General features: G+C 41.0%; 2 protein-coding genes across 27 annotated transcripts in view; one reads left to right on the plus strand and one right to left on the minus strand.

The window, feature by feature from the left end:
* The window catches only part of NRIP1 (nuclear receptor interacting protein 1), a 112,255-nt gene that overhangs the window by 24,860 nt on the left and 74,783 nt on the right, over positions 1-12,612 (plus strand). For 7 of the 26 annotated variants that reach the window (XM_048052922.2, XM_048052915.2, XM_048052924.2 and 4 more), the window contains exon 1: positions 10,974-11,107. The exons of 5 other annotated variants lie outside the window; for them this stretch is intronic. The gene's annotated coding sequence lies outside the window, so the exon portion shown is untranslated. Of the gene's footprint in view, positions 1-10,605; positions 10,903-10,954; positions 11,170-11,235; positions 11,427-11,502; positions 11,863-12,612 lie in introns of those variants that run through there. 14 more of the 26 variants (XM_048052918.2, XM_048052907.2, XM_048052925.2 and 11 more) reach the window with 9 other exon arrangements.
* Positions 6,070-11,763, minus strand: LOC125180811 (basic proline-rich protein-like). Its single transcript, XM_048052945.2, has 3 exons — positions 11,554-11,763; positions 10,149-11,464; positions 6,070-8,891 (listed from the first exon to the last, which is right to left on the minus strand). Exons 1-3 carry the CDS (start codon positions 11,761-11,763, stop codon positions 8,777-8,779), a joined length of 1,641 nt encoding a protein of 546 aa, XP_047908902.2. The 3' UTR covers positions 6,070-8,776.

Raw genomic sequence — 12,612 nt, forward strand, 5'->3', positions numbered from 1 at the left:
TAGGGTAGACTGGCAACTCTGCTATGCCAACATTTCTTACTTAAATTAAGGTACGTTTTCTTGTGAAGAATTTTCACTGACTTCAGTAGCACCATCCAAGAAGTAAGAACCTTGTTTGAGTAAGGTTACCTGAGAAAACAAGCTGCTAGCACTACTGTTGTTTGTTTGCTGGGGTGGTTACATTGGTAGGTAGTTTTGGTTTTATCTTGTTTTTGATTTATTAGTGAATAGTAGAGAATGCTTAGTCCAGATTCCTACAAATAATTCAAAAAAAATAATAATAATTTAAATGGCTTGTTAGTCCTTGGTAGCTGACAGCCAAGACACGTTCACAAGCCATAACTCATCAGAACACAAGAAAAACCTGATGCAGCTTGTGGCATATTCAGGCCCTCACCAGACACAGCTAAACTGTGTCTCTTGGCGCTGGTAGTCTGGCCACCCTGAGAGAAGGCCCTGTTGTGTCACACATGGGATTCCTTCAGAAGAAAATCAGAGCCTGCTAAGAAATAGTGAATACACCCAGGTTTCATTTCAATATGTAGGATATAGCCAGAGTGCACAAACATCTGGATCCAGGGGCAGAAAAGGGTTTCTGAATCTGCGAGTTTAGATTCAACAAGTCTTTCTGAAAATTATACAGAAGGTAGAGACTTATGATGTTCTCTTGTCAGAGGATATGAGCAGAAGGCCATCACCCAGCATGTTAAAGCTTTAAGAACACAAGTAGAGGCTATGTCAGCTTACAGCTCATTTCTTCTGGAGTCAGTGACAAAGCTTCCATTAACTCAATTTGGTAGGATCAGACCCCTGATGAGTATCTACTAATAAGTCAAAGTTTGTGGAAAAACTTGGTAGGGCAACAGAAAAAACAAACAAACTAACAAACAAACAAACAAAACCACAGCTTAAATAGATTTTGTGGTGTATAGTAGCCACTGTGAGAGAGCAGCAGGTATGAAGTGTGCATTAGTCTGTAACAATACACTGCCCTGGAAGCAGAATTTGCTATGCAAAATGAAATTTGATAATCGGTCTCATCATTGGATCGACAAGCTGGGCATTAAAATAATCCTAGTCTAGGGAACATAAAAACATAAATGAGTAATAAGTAAAGCACATTTATTTCAACTAATAATAGGAAGCCTTAATCTTTTGTCTGCAATAATGAAAGAAGAGCTCACAATCAAAAAACACATAAGGTTTTAAACCAATGAACCTGGGTTGAATTTTAAAGATGGGTTAGAAGTTCAAGTGGGTTTGGGTGGATGGCATGAGCCAGTCATGAACAGCTCTGTTCTGTTTGATTTTAAGTGAAGAAAATTGATGCTTGTAGAAGCTTTTGTAGTCACCAGCTTGTCAATATGGTAATAGTGTAGTTTGAAATTGCTGGTTTGGTTGACAAATAGGTCTGTGTCTTATCGGCATAGAAATGAAAACCAGCATCAAGCCAATGAATAATCCTGTGTACAGGCAGCTTTGGAATGCTGAATATGAACAGGGCCAAAATGGAGCCCGACAGAGCATAAGAAAATGCTCTAGGAGAAGGACACAAATTACCCTTGAAAATATAATGCAGGTAACTGTTGGATAAATATGATTTAAGCCAATTTAGAACTGTGCCAAGCAGGAAGATAGAGTCCCTCAGGCATTCAAGAAGAACATTAAGATCTAGCAAAATGAGAATAGCTGTAGAATGAGAACCTGTCTTTTGGAGAAGGTTACGTCTCATTGCTGTGTTGCTGAAAATTTTAAATAGTAAAAAAACACCTAAAATATATAAATTTTATTCTGTATTCACTGAAGCCAGTGGTAAATCTTTTACTTACATTGGTGATGCTGGATTATGGGGATGTAAAATGAGACAGTAATTCACTAAGGATTTTATGCTTTTTGTTGTACATTCATGTAGCTTTTTTTTTTTTCCAATATAGCAAACAGACTTTGTATGTGATGTTGCATCTCTTGCTTTTTTTTTTTTGATTCCAGCAACTACTGTTTACCATTACTACTTTTCACTAAACCCCTGAAGAGACAGCAAAAAAGTCAATTAATTAAAATAATTCAGTGAAACATTCTGTAAATTTGATTTTTCCAATTTTTAAAAATTTGAGAAAAGATTTGTATAGGTTATTTTTTTAGCTTCTGGTTTACAGGTTTTCCTTCTATCAGAAGCATTCTAGCAGAACTGGAAAATGTTGCTGAAAATGTTCATTCATATTTCAACTCACAAGCAAGAGACACGGGAAAGAAGGAAGGGAAACCTTTACCAGAACCTTTAACAGAACAGCTGTACAGTAGAAGCAAAGGCTGAGTATCTTCGTCTTTTTCATGGTATGGAATAGACAAAATCCACACTTCAGTTTAAATTAAAAAAAAAAAAAAAGATTTTTCTGGGGGGGATAGAAGGTGAGAACTGAGAAAAAGCTGGAGAGTCATGGCAAACAACTACATGTCTTCATGTCATGATTTACACTGTGTTTTTTATTCATAAATCCAGGTACTGGATATTACTGTAATCACAGTAGTCTCTGAAACTGGGAAAGAGAATTTCAGTAGAGAATATTGAGGGTCATAGCACAGCAATCTGTTTCTGCCTTTTCCTTTTTTCTATAGAAAGGAAATAAATAAAATCTATTTACCGTCAAAGGAATAACTCTAAAAATCACATGGAACTATTTGTTAAAATGACAAAAAAAAAAAAGAAAAAAAAAGAATTCATATAAATTATTGCATCATATACTAAAATCATTTACTTGCTTGTTTACTGGCTTTCTTATAGCACCCATATGAGCAACATCAATCAGACAGCAAGAGTAGCAAATTACAAATAACTAGCATATAAAGCGACTTTGGAGAACTGAAGAAATGTTTATGTATTTAATTAATTTTTCGTATATCAACCAAACAACTTTATTAGGAAGAACTTCTTTACTGAAAGGGTTGTTAGGCATTGGAATTGGCTGGCCAGGGAAGTGGTTCAGGCACCATCCCTGAAGGTCTTTAAAAGACGTTTAGATTTAGAGCTTAGTGATATGGTTTAGTGGAGGACCTGTTAGTGTTAGGTCAGAGGTTGGACTTGGTGATCTTGGAGGTCTCTTCCAACCTAGATGATTCTGTGATTCTGTATATGCTAAATATTTGTCAAGTGTTTGCATTTTCAAGAGTTGAAATCTGCCCTTGACAAACCACACACACACATTTATCTTTGCACATATATTTTTCAACTAACATTTTTATATGTTTCTGCTAGGTAAATAGTGCTACTGACCAGTAAAAGTTACGAGGAATATAGAAGGCAACATATTTTAGAGGATACTTGTAAGGAGTCGTGTGAGTCCTTACCCTTCTATTAAGAAAGTTGGCAATAGTGCTGAAGAACTGATGTAACAAGGGTTTAGATGTCATATACGTTAAAGAAGGGATTTTAGAGAGGGGAGTAATTTTAAATAGTGTTTGTCAGAAAAATGTGGATCCATTTATATATTGTATGTGATGGAAGTATTCTGCTTACACAAAATAATAATAAAAATGATTCACGGCATCAAGTTAGATAAAATTCAACTTGAAAACATTTTTTTTTCTTGCTGCTCGATGATCTGATTCCTCAGGGATGCATCTGGTAGGCTGGAGAGGAAACAAGGAACAGGAATTCCTAGGTGTACAGACTCCTCCTTCCTTTGTAATAGGGCTTCCATGTTGAGGCTTTTTGTAGTATTTTATCAAGAACAGTATAAAAATCCTGGCTTTCCACCTGGGAAATTGCACAGTGGGCAACAATTATAATGTTGTAGGACTTTGAATGTTGCTTCTCAGTCCAAATAAACATGAAACAACCCTTTCAAATTTTTCACAAAATGTAACTTTTTTGTATTTTTTTTTCCACACAAGCTTATCCATTTAAAAAGTTATGTTGGCCATTGTAATGCAGCAGAATGGATGTTGTTCAAATGAAGAATGTAACACAGAGATTTTCTGTGCTGAGTCATCAAAATTTGTAATGAATTCTCTTCTCCACAGAAGACGTTTTCATGTATGCTTTTATTTTTAATTACACCATTATCCAAGAAAAATAAAAGATGCAATCATATCAAAATCAAAATTATTCATATAGCATTGGTTTGTACTATCTGCTTTTTATATATGGAAGTATGCCATGTTCTTACTCCCTCGTTTTCAAAGCAAGAGTAATCTTGAGTTCTTTAAAATATATATAAAAAGTAGCAAGAGAAATTTCCCACCTCTATGAAAGGGTTGTAACTTATGTGAACATATCTGTTGCTATCTGTTTTATGGTGAGTTGAATCACTCTTTAAAATCTGCCAGCTTTACATCACATGTGAAATATCGGTATGATGATCAACAGTATCAAAACTGGATTTTTTATGTATCTAACATTTAGTGAAGCTAATGTCTCCTAATAAAACCTAGATATTTGTATGTTAATAACACTCTGCAAAGATATATAGTTGGATGAGTTATAAAACCACAACTAATTTGATTCTGATAAACTAATCCCATAAAACACATAAAATAAATGTAAGAAACTTATGTATAAGCACAAGACCCAGTGATTTGAGCTCCTTAAATTTTTGGATGCACAATTTAAATAGATTTTCCCATTAGGCATCAGAAGGTAAACAGAACCAGTAATCACTTGTGACTAAATCTGTGACATTAGGTAGGTAATCAGCAATTTTCTTGAGAATGTTTAATCCTTAAGAACTGGGACCATATTTTCCAAACAGTCACTTTTTAGATACCTAATGACAGAGAGTCATGGAGAGTCATGGCAAACAACTACATGTCTTCATGTCATGATTTACACTGTGTTTTTTATTCATAAATCCAGGTATTGGATATTACTGTAATCACAGTAGTCTCTGAAACTGGGAAAGAGAATTTCAGTAGAGAAATTTTTTTCTTCAGAATTTCTTAACTTTTTAACCTTTTGGAAGGCTTTTACGAATGACGTTACGAAATGGTGGGTTGTAGTCCATTTGCTTTTGCTTTCCATTATGTTTTTGTGATTTCTGAAACTGGTTGAGTGTAGGTTTTTCCAAAACAATATTTTTTCTTTTCATTATGACACAAGCATATGATAAAGACCTTCTGTAGTCTTGAATTCCAGTAATCCTCTGAGTTCTCTTTCCTTCACTTCTCCCTCCCGCTCTCACATGAAAAAAAAGAAAGAAAGAAAAAACAACTAGCAACTTAGAACAAAAAACATTACAGACAAATGGAAAAGACAAGATGCTACTTTGGCACTTAAAGCACTGCTACTGTATTATTTCATCAATAAAAGTCCATTTTTCTGAGGTATGAAGGATGTAACTGAGCTGGCTAAATTAAAGTCCCCCATGTTATTTCAGAACTGTGATAATGTCCAGCATGTCTATACAGGGCTGGGAGCGGGGGGAGGCAGGCACTTTGGCGAGGCAGCTGGAGGCCAGGCTGTGTGTAAGGTGTGTAAGATGGCACCAGAGGCCAACAGTCCTTCTCCTGTTTTCCAGAGTAAAAGTGAAAGCAGTCACCATACCACTAGAACAGAGGAAAAGCATCTTCTCCTCTGTTGTAACTGAAATCAGATAAAATAAATCTGGGCTTGCTAGTTTTCCTTTTATTTGTTATTAGATAAAACAGTATTGTTTTTCTTCTAAAAGGAGAAAAAGAAATATAAATTAAGACTCTGTTACTCAAGTAAATGTTTCAAGTTAGTGGCTTCCATGGCTTCAGTGTATTAAATAACTTGCATCTTATATTGTTATTTTTCCATGAAACCTCCTCTTGTTCATAAGCTAATATATGGGCAGGTAAATATATTGATAAAAATACACGAGATACACAGTTTAACTTATCACAGCAGTTTCATCTACTTGAGTCGGAGCACTTAAGATCATTCGTATTGAAGAATATAAGAATTTTAAGATGTAATTAAAATGTTCATCTGTTTAAAAAAAAAAAAGGCAGTACCTGTATTATTTTTAAGGGCAACACACAGGACACTTTAGCTTCTCTTTTTTAGCTGCTTCCTAATGGTCATTTCTAGAACTCTGTTCCCTTGCAGTATGGTACTGACTGCCTGTTCTCCGTATGTATAATTTGTACGTACTGTTCATTTTATCTTAGAACATACTGTTTCAACAACATGGTTTGTGTCATCATGAGAACCACGACAAAGGGCTATCCAGATTTAATGATAGCCGGCCAGAAAAATGGTGCTGGTGAAACAATATTGTACTGACAGTAGCTTCTAAATACTGAGTCTCAGAGAAGGAAAGATACTTCAGTTATTATTCAATTCTTTATTGCTGACATTAGGAACGTGTTTGTCAAAGAAAAGAGGAGAGAGAAGCAGGAATATGAAGTCTGAAAGAACCTGCATGGTCAGAATGGTTTCAGCTACACACATATCTTTCTCAAATGTTATCTTTGCAAAGTCATTGACCCACAAGTCATAATATTTTCACACTGACTGTTACACCTGCTCTCCTGGTACTTCCTTGTGTGATTTTGGAAGTGGTAACTCTAGGCAAGGCTACCCATTTTCTGGACATGCCTTCATGCTATCAGTAATGAGTGACTCATCAAAGGAACATTCTCAAAAGTGTGTTTTTCATTGTGCGAGTGGGATGAAATTGCAGAAAATTCACAAGTACAGGATGTGTTCTTCTGGCTAAAAACACAAGTCTTTTATTCTGGTAAAATGCTAACAATTACTGTAAAGTAGTCACGTCAACTTAGCGTATACCACTTCGATTCTTCCATGAAAAGTGTTACAGGGTCTGAAAGTAGTGTTTATTTCCTGCCAGAAAATATAAGACCCAAAGTGTTAGTTCCTGTGTACTGTCAAAAAAGGCACACACACATACACGAGAAATGCATATGGGAAAGTAAGCCTAACTCTAGTTCATGCCTCCGAACAGATACAGTACACTAGAGGCATGGCCGAAACTAACCAGATGCTGAAAGCATATGACTACTTCATGACAGCTTATATGTTACAGCTGTCTTTAAATGTTTTGTAATTGGAAAGACTCTAGCATCTGGTCCTTTGCTTATTACTCTGAGATCAAATTGTCATGATCTGAAGTCTACTTTTAAAAAACACAGAAAGAAAAAAAAAGAACTTGAGGTGCTAAGGGTAACTAAGGTGCTAAGGTAACTAAGTGAAATGACCTGCTTCAAAGTACTTGTAAAAACATAACTAAACTGTGTAATTAAAAAAAAAAAAAAAGCGAACAGAAAACAACTGAACAACTCCAGGAGGAAATTATATGAATTATGTAAGCACACTAATATATTTACCATTTTAAATGTAGATAAAGTAACTTTTTAACACAAGCATACACACTTTTGATGTCTTTCATTTTTATGAAGAGTACATTACTTTTTCTTTTACGTGTAACTAAACTCCACCTCACCTGACAGCATACTTGCTGCTGTCATGAACAAAATGGGATATGTGCTATATACTATGCCCTATAGAAGCCATCACTCTGTACGTTTTTCCTCTGATACAGTTCCCACAGTACGGTTCCCACTCATTTCAGTTTCTCCTAGACAGTACCACTGAAGAAAGGGAGACTTTTCCTACTTCTGATTCATGCCTGAACACTGTTCAGACAGAGGAGGAAGTTACAACTAACACTTATTTAGGCAAACCTCCTTTGAAGTCAATTATTGAATAGTGATGATTTTGTGTGCCTTTTTTATTATTATTTTGTGTGCCTACATAAACTCTGGAATATTAGGTGATCTAATCCTCTGTGAAGGTACCTTCCAAATAGTGGCTAATCTGACATATTACATGAATTGAACTAGGCTGAGTCAAGGATGGAATTTCATTATTGGTCTATGTAAGGCTGACATAGTATTTTAGAGTAAGACTTTGGCTGTAAATGAATTTCAGTAAAGCTAGCTAGCTTTTCAACCATGTCCCAAGCCTTTCATATGATGATTGCATGTCATAAAGCAAGGCCTTAATTATTTTGATTGAAAAAGGTAGTTTCAGAGCCGTTAGTTTTTTGAGAGGCTGAGAAAAGAAAACCAAAATAAAAGCAACTGTAGTTCACCCAAGCTCTTCAAAACACTTTATGCAATTTAAAGATGATATAATTAGTATTAACATATTTGGAAATCATGTAATGGCATTTTTATTTTCTTTTTGAAAATAATATATTTCTTGTTACTGTATGGCACAGACGTATGTTTTATTTTTAGCAAGATAAGATAAAGACAATGTTTCATTACTGGAACTGTAGCTTTGTTCATCATTTTAAATGCATTATTGTAGCCACCACAGCAACCAGAGGAAAAGTTGGGGTAAGTCAAGATTTTTATTTAACCATTTTTAAAACAGTCACAAAGATTAATTTTTTGAACTGCAAGAATGTAATAATTACAATTGCATTTAGATTTTGCCAGAATTTCTCATAGATCAAAATCATGGCTTTCTGTTTTGAGATTGATGGTTAGCAATTGTAAAGTGTGTGTGAGTGCACATGTATATTATTATATATATTTATGAATATAAAAATAATTGGTTCACTGTTATTACCAAATGTGAATTTATGACTAACAAAACATGGTGAGAGATCTACATGCTTGCAATTCTAGGATTGATTTCTAACATAACCCCTATAAATATAAAATTCTTCCAAGACCAATCCAAAACCAATATGTTTTCCTGTCATAATTGGCCTTCAATTTACAGATGATCTTATAATGAAGAATTCCCCTTGAAGAACTGAAAGAATGTCTCCTTCTGCGATGTCTATAGTGAAGTGAAGTTACAGGCACCACCCCCAGGTAGTAGATAGGTAGGTGCATTGGTAGACGCGCATCTTTTATGCTTGGAGAGTGAGCGTGCATTTAAGTTTGGTTGAAGACTGCAGAGAAAAAGCCAACAAATACACATCAGCACTTTGATACTTCTTGAGAGACTGATTTCATTGTGTGCTGCAGTACGTTCTTCACTTGTACAGAGCATTTATTTCCTAACTTGTTTTGATTCTCATACTTTAGGTAACTGTAATGGGCAAAATTCAGTGTGATATGAATATTAAGGGTTGGAAATAATCTGCTAAATCGATATATAGCATTGTTTGATACAATCTCATCTCATTTTACCATACAGAACTTGTTTCCTCAGCCAACTATATTTTATCTAACAAAACGCATTTTAACAAGTATTTCACACGAGCATTTTTTCCGTTGCTTGTTCAGGATTCCTCGTTTTGTAGGTCTCTCATCTATGCAATAAGTTCCCTAAGGTTAAGAATGAAAGAGGTCTCTACTACAGACATTCTTGATTGAAATAGCAGCTAAATTGCTGCAGTAATGAGAAAATTTCCTTTCCCCTAGACAATTCAGCTGCTTAACAATGAAACATTTTTGAGATAAAGATTTTTTGAGAAATAAAAAAATTAAAGATCATTTCTTTATGAGAATTAGTTAATGACACTACTATGCAAATGAAGAGCAAAAATCAGTGTTTTACTGGAAGCACGATCAGCTTGTGTTGTGAGACATTCCCTCAAAGAGACTGTCATGTATATATAATGTGACACGCAGTAGCTTTAGAAAATGCTGCTGCTTTTCTGGAAAAAAAGTGGTTAAAATCACATGATGATTAAGTTAACCTAAATCTTTCATTGGCTTACAAAAAATAGGTCAAGTAGTGCATTACTCGCTCTGCTCTAAGCCTGTACACAATCCGTGCATTCCAAAGCAAAAGAGGTTTTGCTTCACATTCCTACATCTACTTTCAGTCATGGTATCTGTAAGCTAAAGCACTTGGCTTTTCACAAGCGTGACTCCCTTTTGCTTTCTTTAAAGTGGAAATTAATATGTTCTTTAACGGTATTTTTTTTTTTCCTGAAAAGATGTTTGAATGTACCACTTGTAATTATTTTACATGACTTTTAGAACTAAAATACTGGCATATGTTGACACAGATATTATCGCACAGTTCATAACTGATTCATAAACAAATTTGCTTCTCCTTTTCCAGTCTTTAACATCTAAGAGAAGCGAAGTATGATGTGTCTCCTAAAGCCTATGTCAAACAACACGCGAAGCATCGAGACTCGTTTTAAACACGGGCACTGCAGAGGCACATGGATGATGTGACTAGGGTCACGCACTTTTTTTGCAGTCTAGTCTCAGCAGACAAGTCGGCTGCGTGTCTCGGGGCTCTCCCACTCCTCGGCGGGCACGGAGCCTGACGGCAAAGCAGCCCCCAGTGCAGCCCCCTCAGCAAAGGCTGCCTCCAGGCCGCCGTGGATGCCACCCACCAAGATGGAGGCCGCCTCTTCTCGGAGGTTCTGTCCCAGGCCGCCCGTTCCTTGTTTACTGGCACGGGGCCACCAGCCCCGGCTCCCCAGATCCGCATTTTTTTTGGGGTGCGGGCAGCTGCTGCCTCCCCCGCGGCACATCCCGGCCCCCAGCCGAGCCCCCCCGGCCGCGGCAGGCGAGGCCGCGCTCGGGGCGCCGCAGGCCGCGAGGGCTGGGCCGCGGGGGGAGGCCCCGGGGGAGGCCGGTGTAGGCTCGGGGAGGGGGGCAGACCGGGCCCGCTCCGCCTCCGGCTCGCCCGGGAGCCGCCGCCGCGGGTGCCGGGCGGGCCGCGGGAGGCTCCGGGAGGCTTGTTGGGAAGGAGAAGAAAGAAGAAAACAAAAAAGTTTCCAGCTGGTGCTTTTGGGAGGAAAGGCGGAAAATGCCAGCGCCGAGCCGGCAAGAAGCGGTAACCACGAGAAGCCCCTTCCCCGTTATGCCGTTCTTCGCAAGCACGTTGGCGGCCGGGGGCTGCGAGCCTCGGCGGGCCGGTCCGGTCTGGGCCGGGGTGCTGCCTCCCCTGCCTCCATCCCTGCCGGCCTCCCTCCGTGCCGGCCCGCGGGCGGGGTGAGAGAAGGGTTAAGAAACTTGGCTGAAGAGATGAATGGCGCGAGAGGGGGGAGGAGGAGGAGGAGCCGGGCTGCGCCGCGCGAGGTGGAAGGCGGGGAGGATCGCTGTTGCGGGTTAGGCTTTGAAAGTCAGCCTCGCAGGCATTGCAGCAGAGCCCCGAACCGCGCAGGGGAGCGGCGCCTCGCCGGGCTCGGCTCGCCGCGTACGTGCGGGTGGACGGGGAGGAGCGGGGTGGCTCGGCTTGGCTCGGCCCGGCCCGGCCCGGTGGGTGCCCGGGTCGGGGTCCCTGCGGAGCCAGGCTCGGCGATGGGGAAGGCCGGGCGCCGCGGCCGTGCGGCGGAGGCAGGGGGGAGGCCAGCGGGCAGCGCTCGGGAGGAGCCGCCGCGGGGCGGGCGGTGCTGCGTGTGCAAGTGTGTGGAGGGGAGCGGTGTCCGTGTGTCTGTCTGTCTGTCTGCCTGCCTGTCCGTGTGTTTGTCCGTGCCGGCGCTGCCGGGCGGCGGCGGGGAGCGAACAATACCGGGGTGAGCCCCGCGAGGGGTGGCCGCGGCGGGGACGGCTTCTTGGGGGGGAGCCCCCCTTACGGGGCGAGCTGGAAGTTTTGGGGGGCCGTGTGTGTTTGTGTGAGCGAGGGGAGGCCGCGGCTTTTACAGCCCGAGCGCTGGCTGGAGGGAGACCTCCAGGGTCGAGGCCAGGGTCGGCGAGGCTCCGCCCGGGGCAGCGCCGAGGCCGTATTCTGCCTCCTTCCCTTCCCTCTCGGTCCTGCCTCCCCGCCCAGCCCCACCTGCGGGCGCCCCCCGCCCCCTTTCCCCCGGCCGCCGGTCGGGGCGGCCGCGGGTGCCCATGAAGATGCCGCCTCATCGCCTCCGCCGCGCCGGCCCCGCGGGAACGTCGCTGTTTCCCTTCTAGACTAAAGGTTACTTTGCAGGCGTGTTTTCCTGTCCCCGAAGCCCTTTAAAGGTGATTTCTTCACCCCCCCCCCCCCCCGCCGTATCCCTGCGGAAGGTGGTGGAGGCGGCTGGTGCTGTGCGAGTGCCGCTCGGTAATTAACTGGGAGCAAAGGGAAGCCCGAGGAGACGCAGGGCAAAATGAGGGTAAAAAGAGAGCGTGGGCAAAATGAGGGGCAGCACCGTGCCTCTGCTGCATCGGTTTTGTTCCTTTCTTATATCTTGTTGTGGATTCCGATCCACAATGTTTTAATTTAAAGGAGAATCGAGCTGAAATGTTTGATGCATGTTGAAGGTGTTGAAAAAACGGGGGAATTTCTGGCTTTGGCAGTGTGCTGGTGTTAGGAGAGCTGAAGTAGAAGTTGTCCCCTTCTGCATCATCTTTCTGGAGTCTGGAGACCGTACCGCTCTGCGTTTCGTGTAGGAGGACCTGCCTGCGGTGCCTGAGAGCTCCTTGGCTGATCAGAATTTAACTGAGTCATGGCACAATAAATGTTCAGAGATGTTACAAGGCTTTACTTAACAAAGCGTGCAGATATAGCCTACAAAGATCCGTAGGGAGGAAAGATGGGGTATCCCTGAGTGAGTGCTGGAAACCTTTAATAGTCCAACCTGAAGCGCTGCTCGTGGGCCTGGCTGAACACACTATAAAGTGACACATTAAGAAGCCGTATGACACATGCTTTCTGAGCTGGGAGTATTTTGTGGTTTAAATCTGATCTAGTGGCATCTGAGTAATTGTTGTATGGGCAACCGGAGCGGA

This window comes from Anser cygnoides, chromosome 1 (genome assembly GCF_040182565.1).
Source record: "Anser cygnoides isolate HZ-2024a breed goose chromosome 1, Taihu_goose_T2T_genome, whole genome shotgun sequence".
NCBI lineage: Eukaryota > Metazoa > Chordata > Aves > Anseriformes > Anatidae > Anser > Anser cygnoides.

Bases quoted from the DNA above. Each gene is read 5' to 3' on its own strand.
- LOC125180811 (XM_048052945.2), bottom strand. From the start codon at position 11,763: ATGAGGCGGCATCTTCATGGGCACCCGCGGCCGCCCCGACCGGCGGCC. The intron at 11,465-11,553 runs GTAAAAGCCGCG...CTCCCCCCCAAG, and splicing joins CTCCAGCCAGCGCTCGGGCT to AAGCCGTCCCCGCCGCGGCC. The intron at 8,892-10,148 runs GTGCGTGACCCT...TTTTCTCTGCAG, and splicing joins GAGACTAGACTGCAAAAAAA to TCTTCAACCAAACTTAAATG.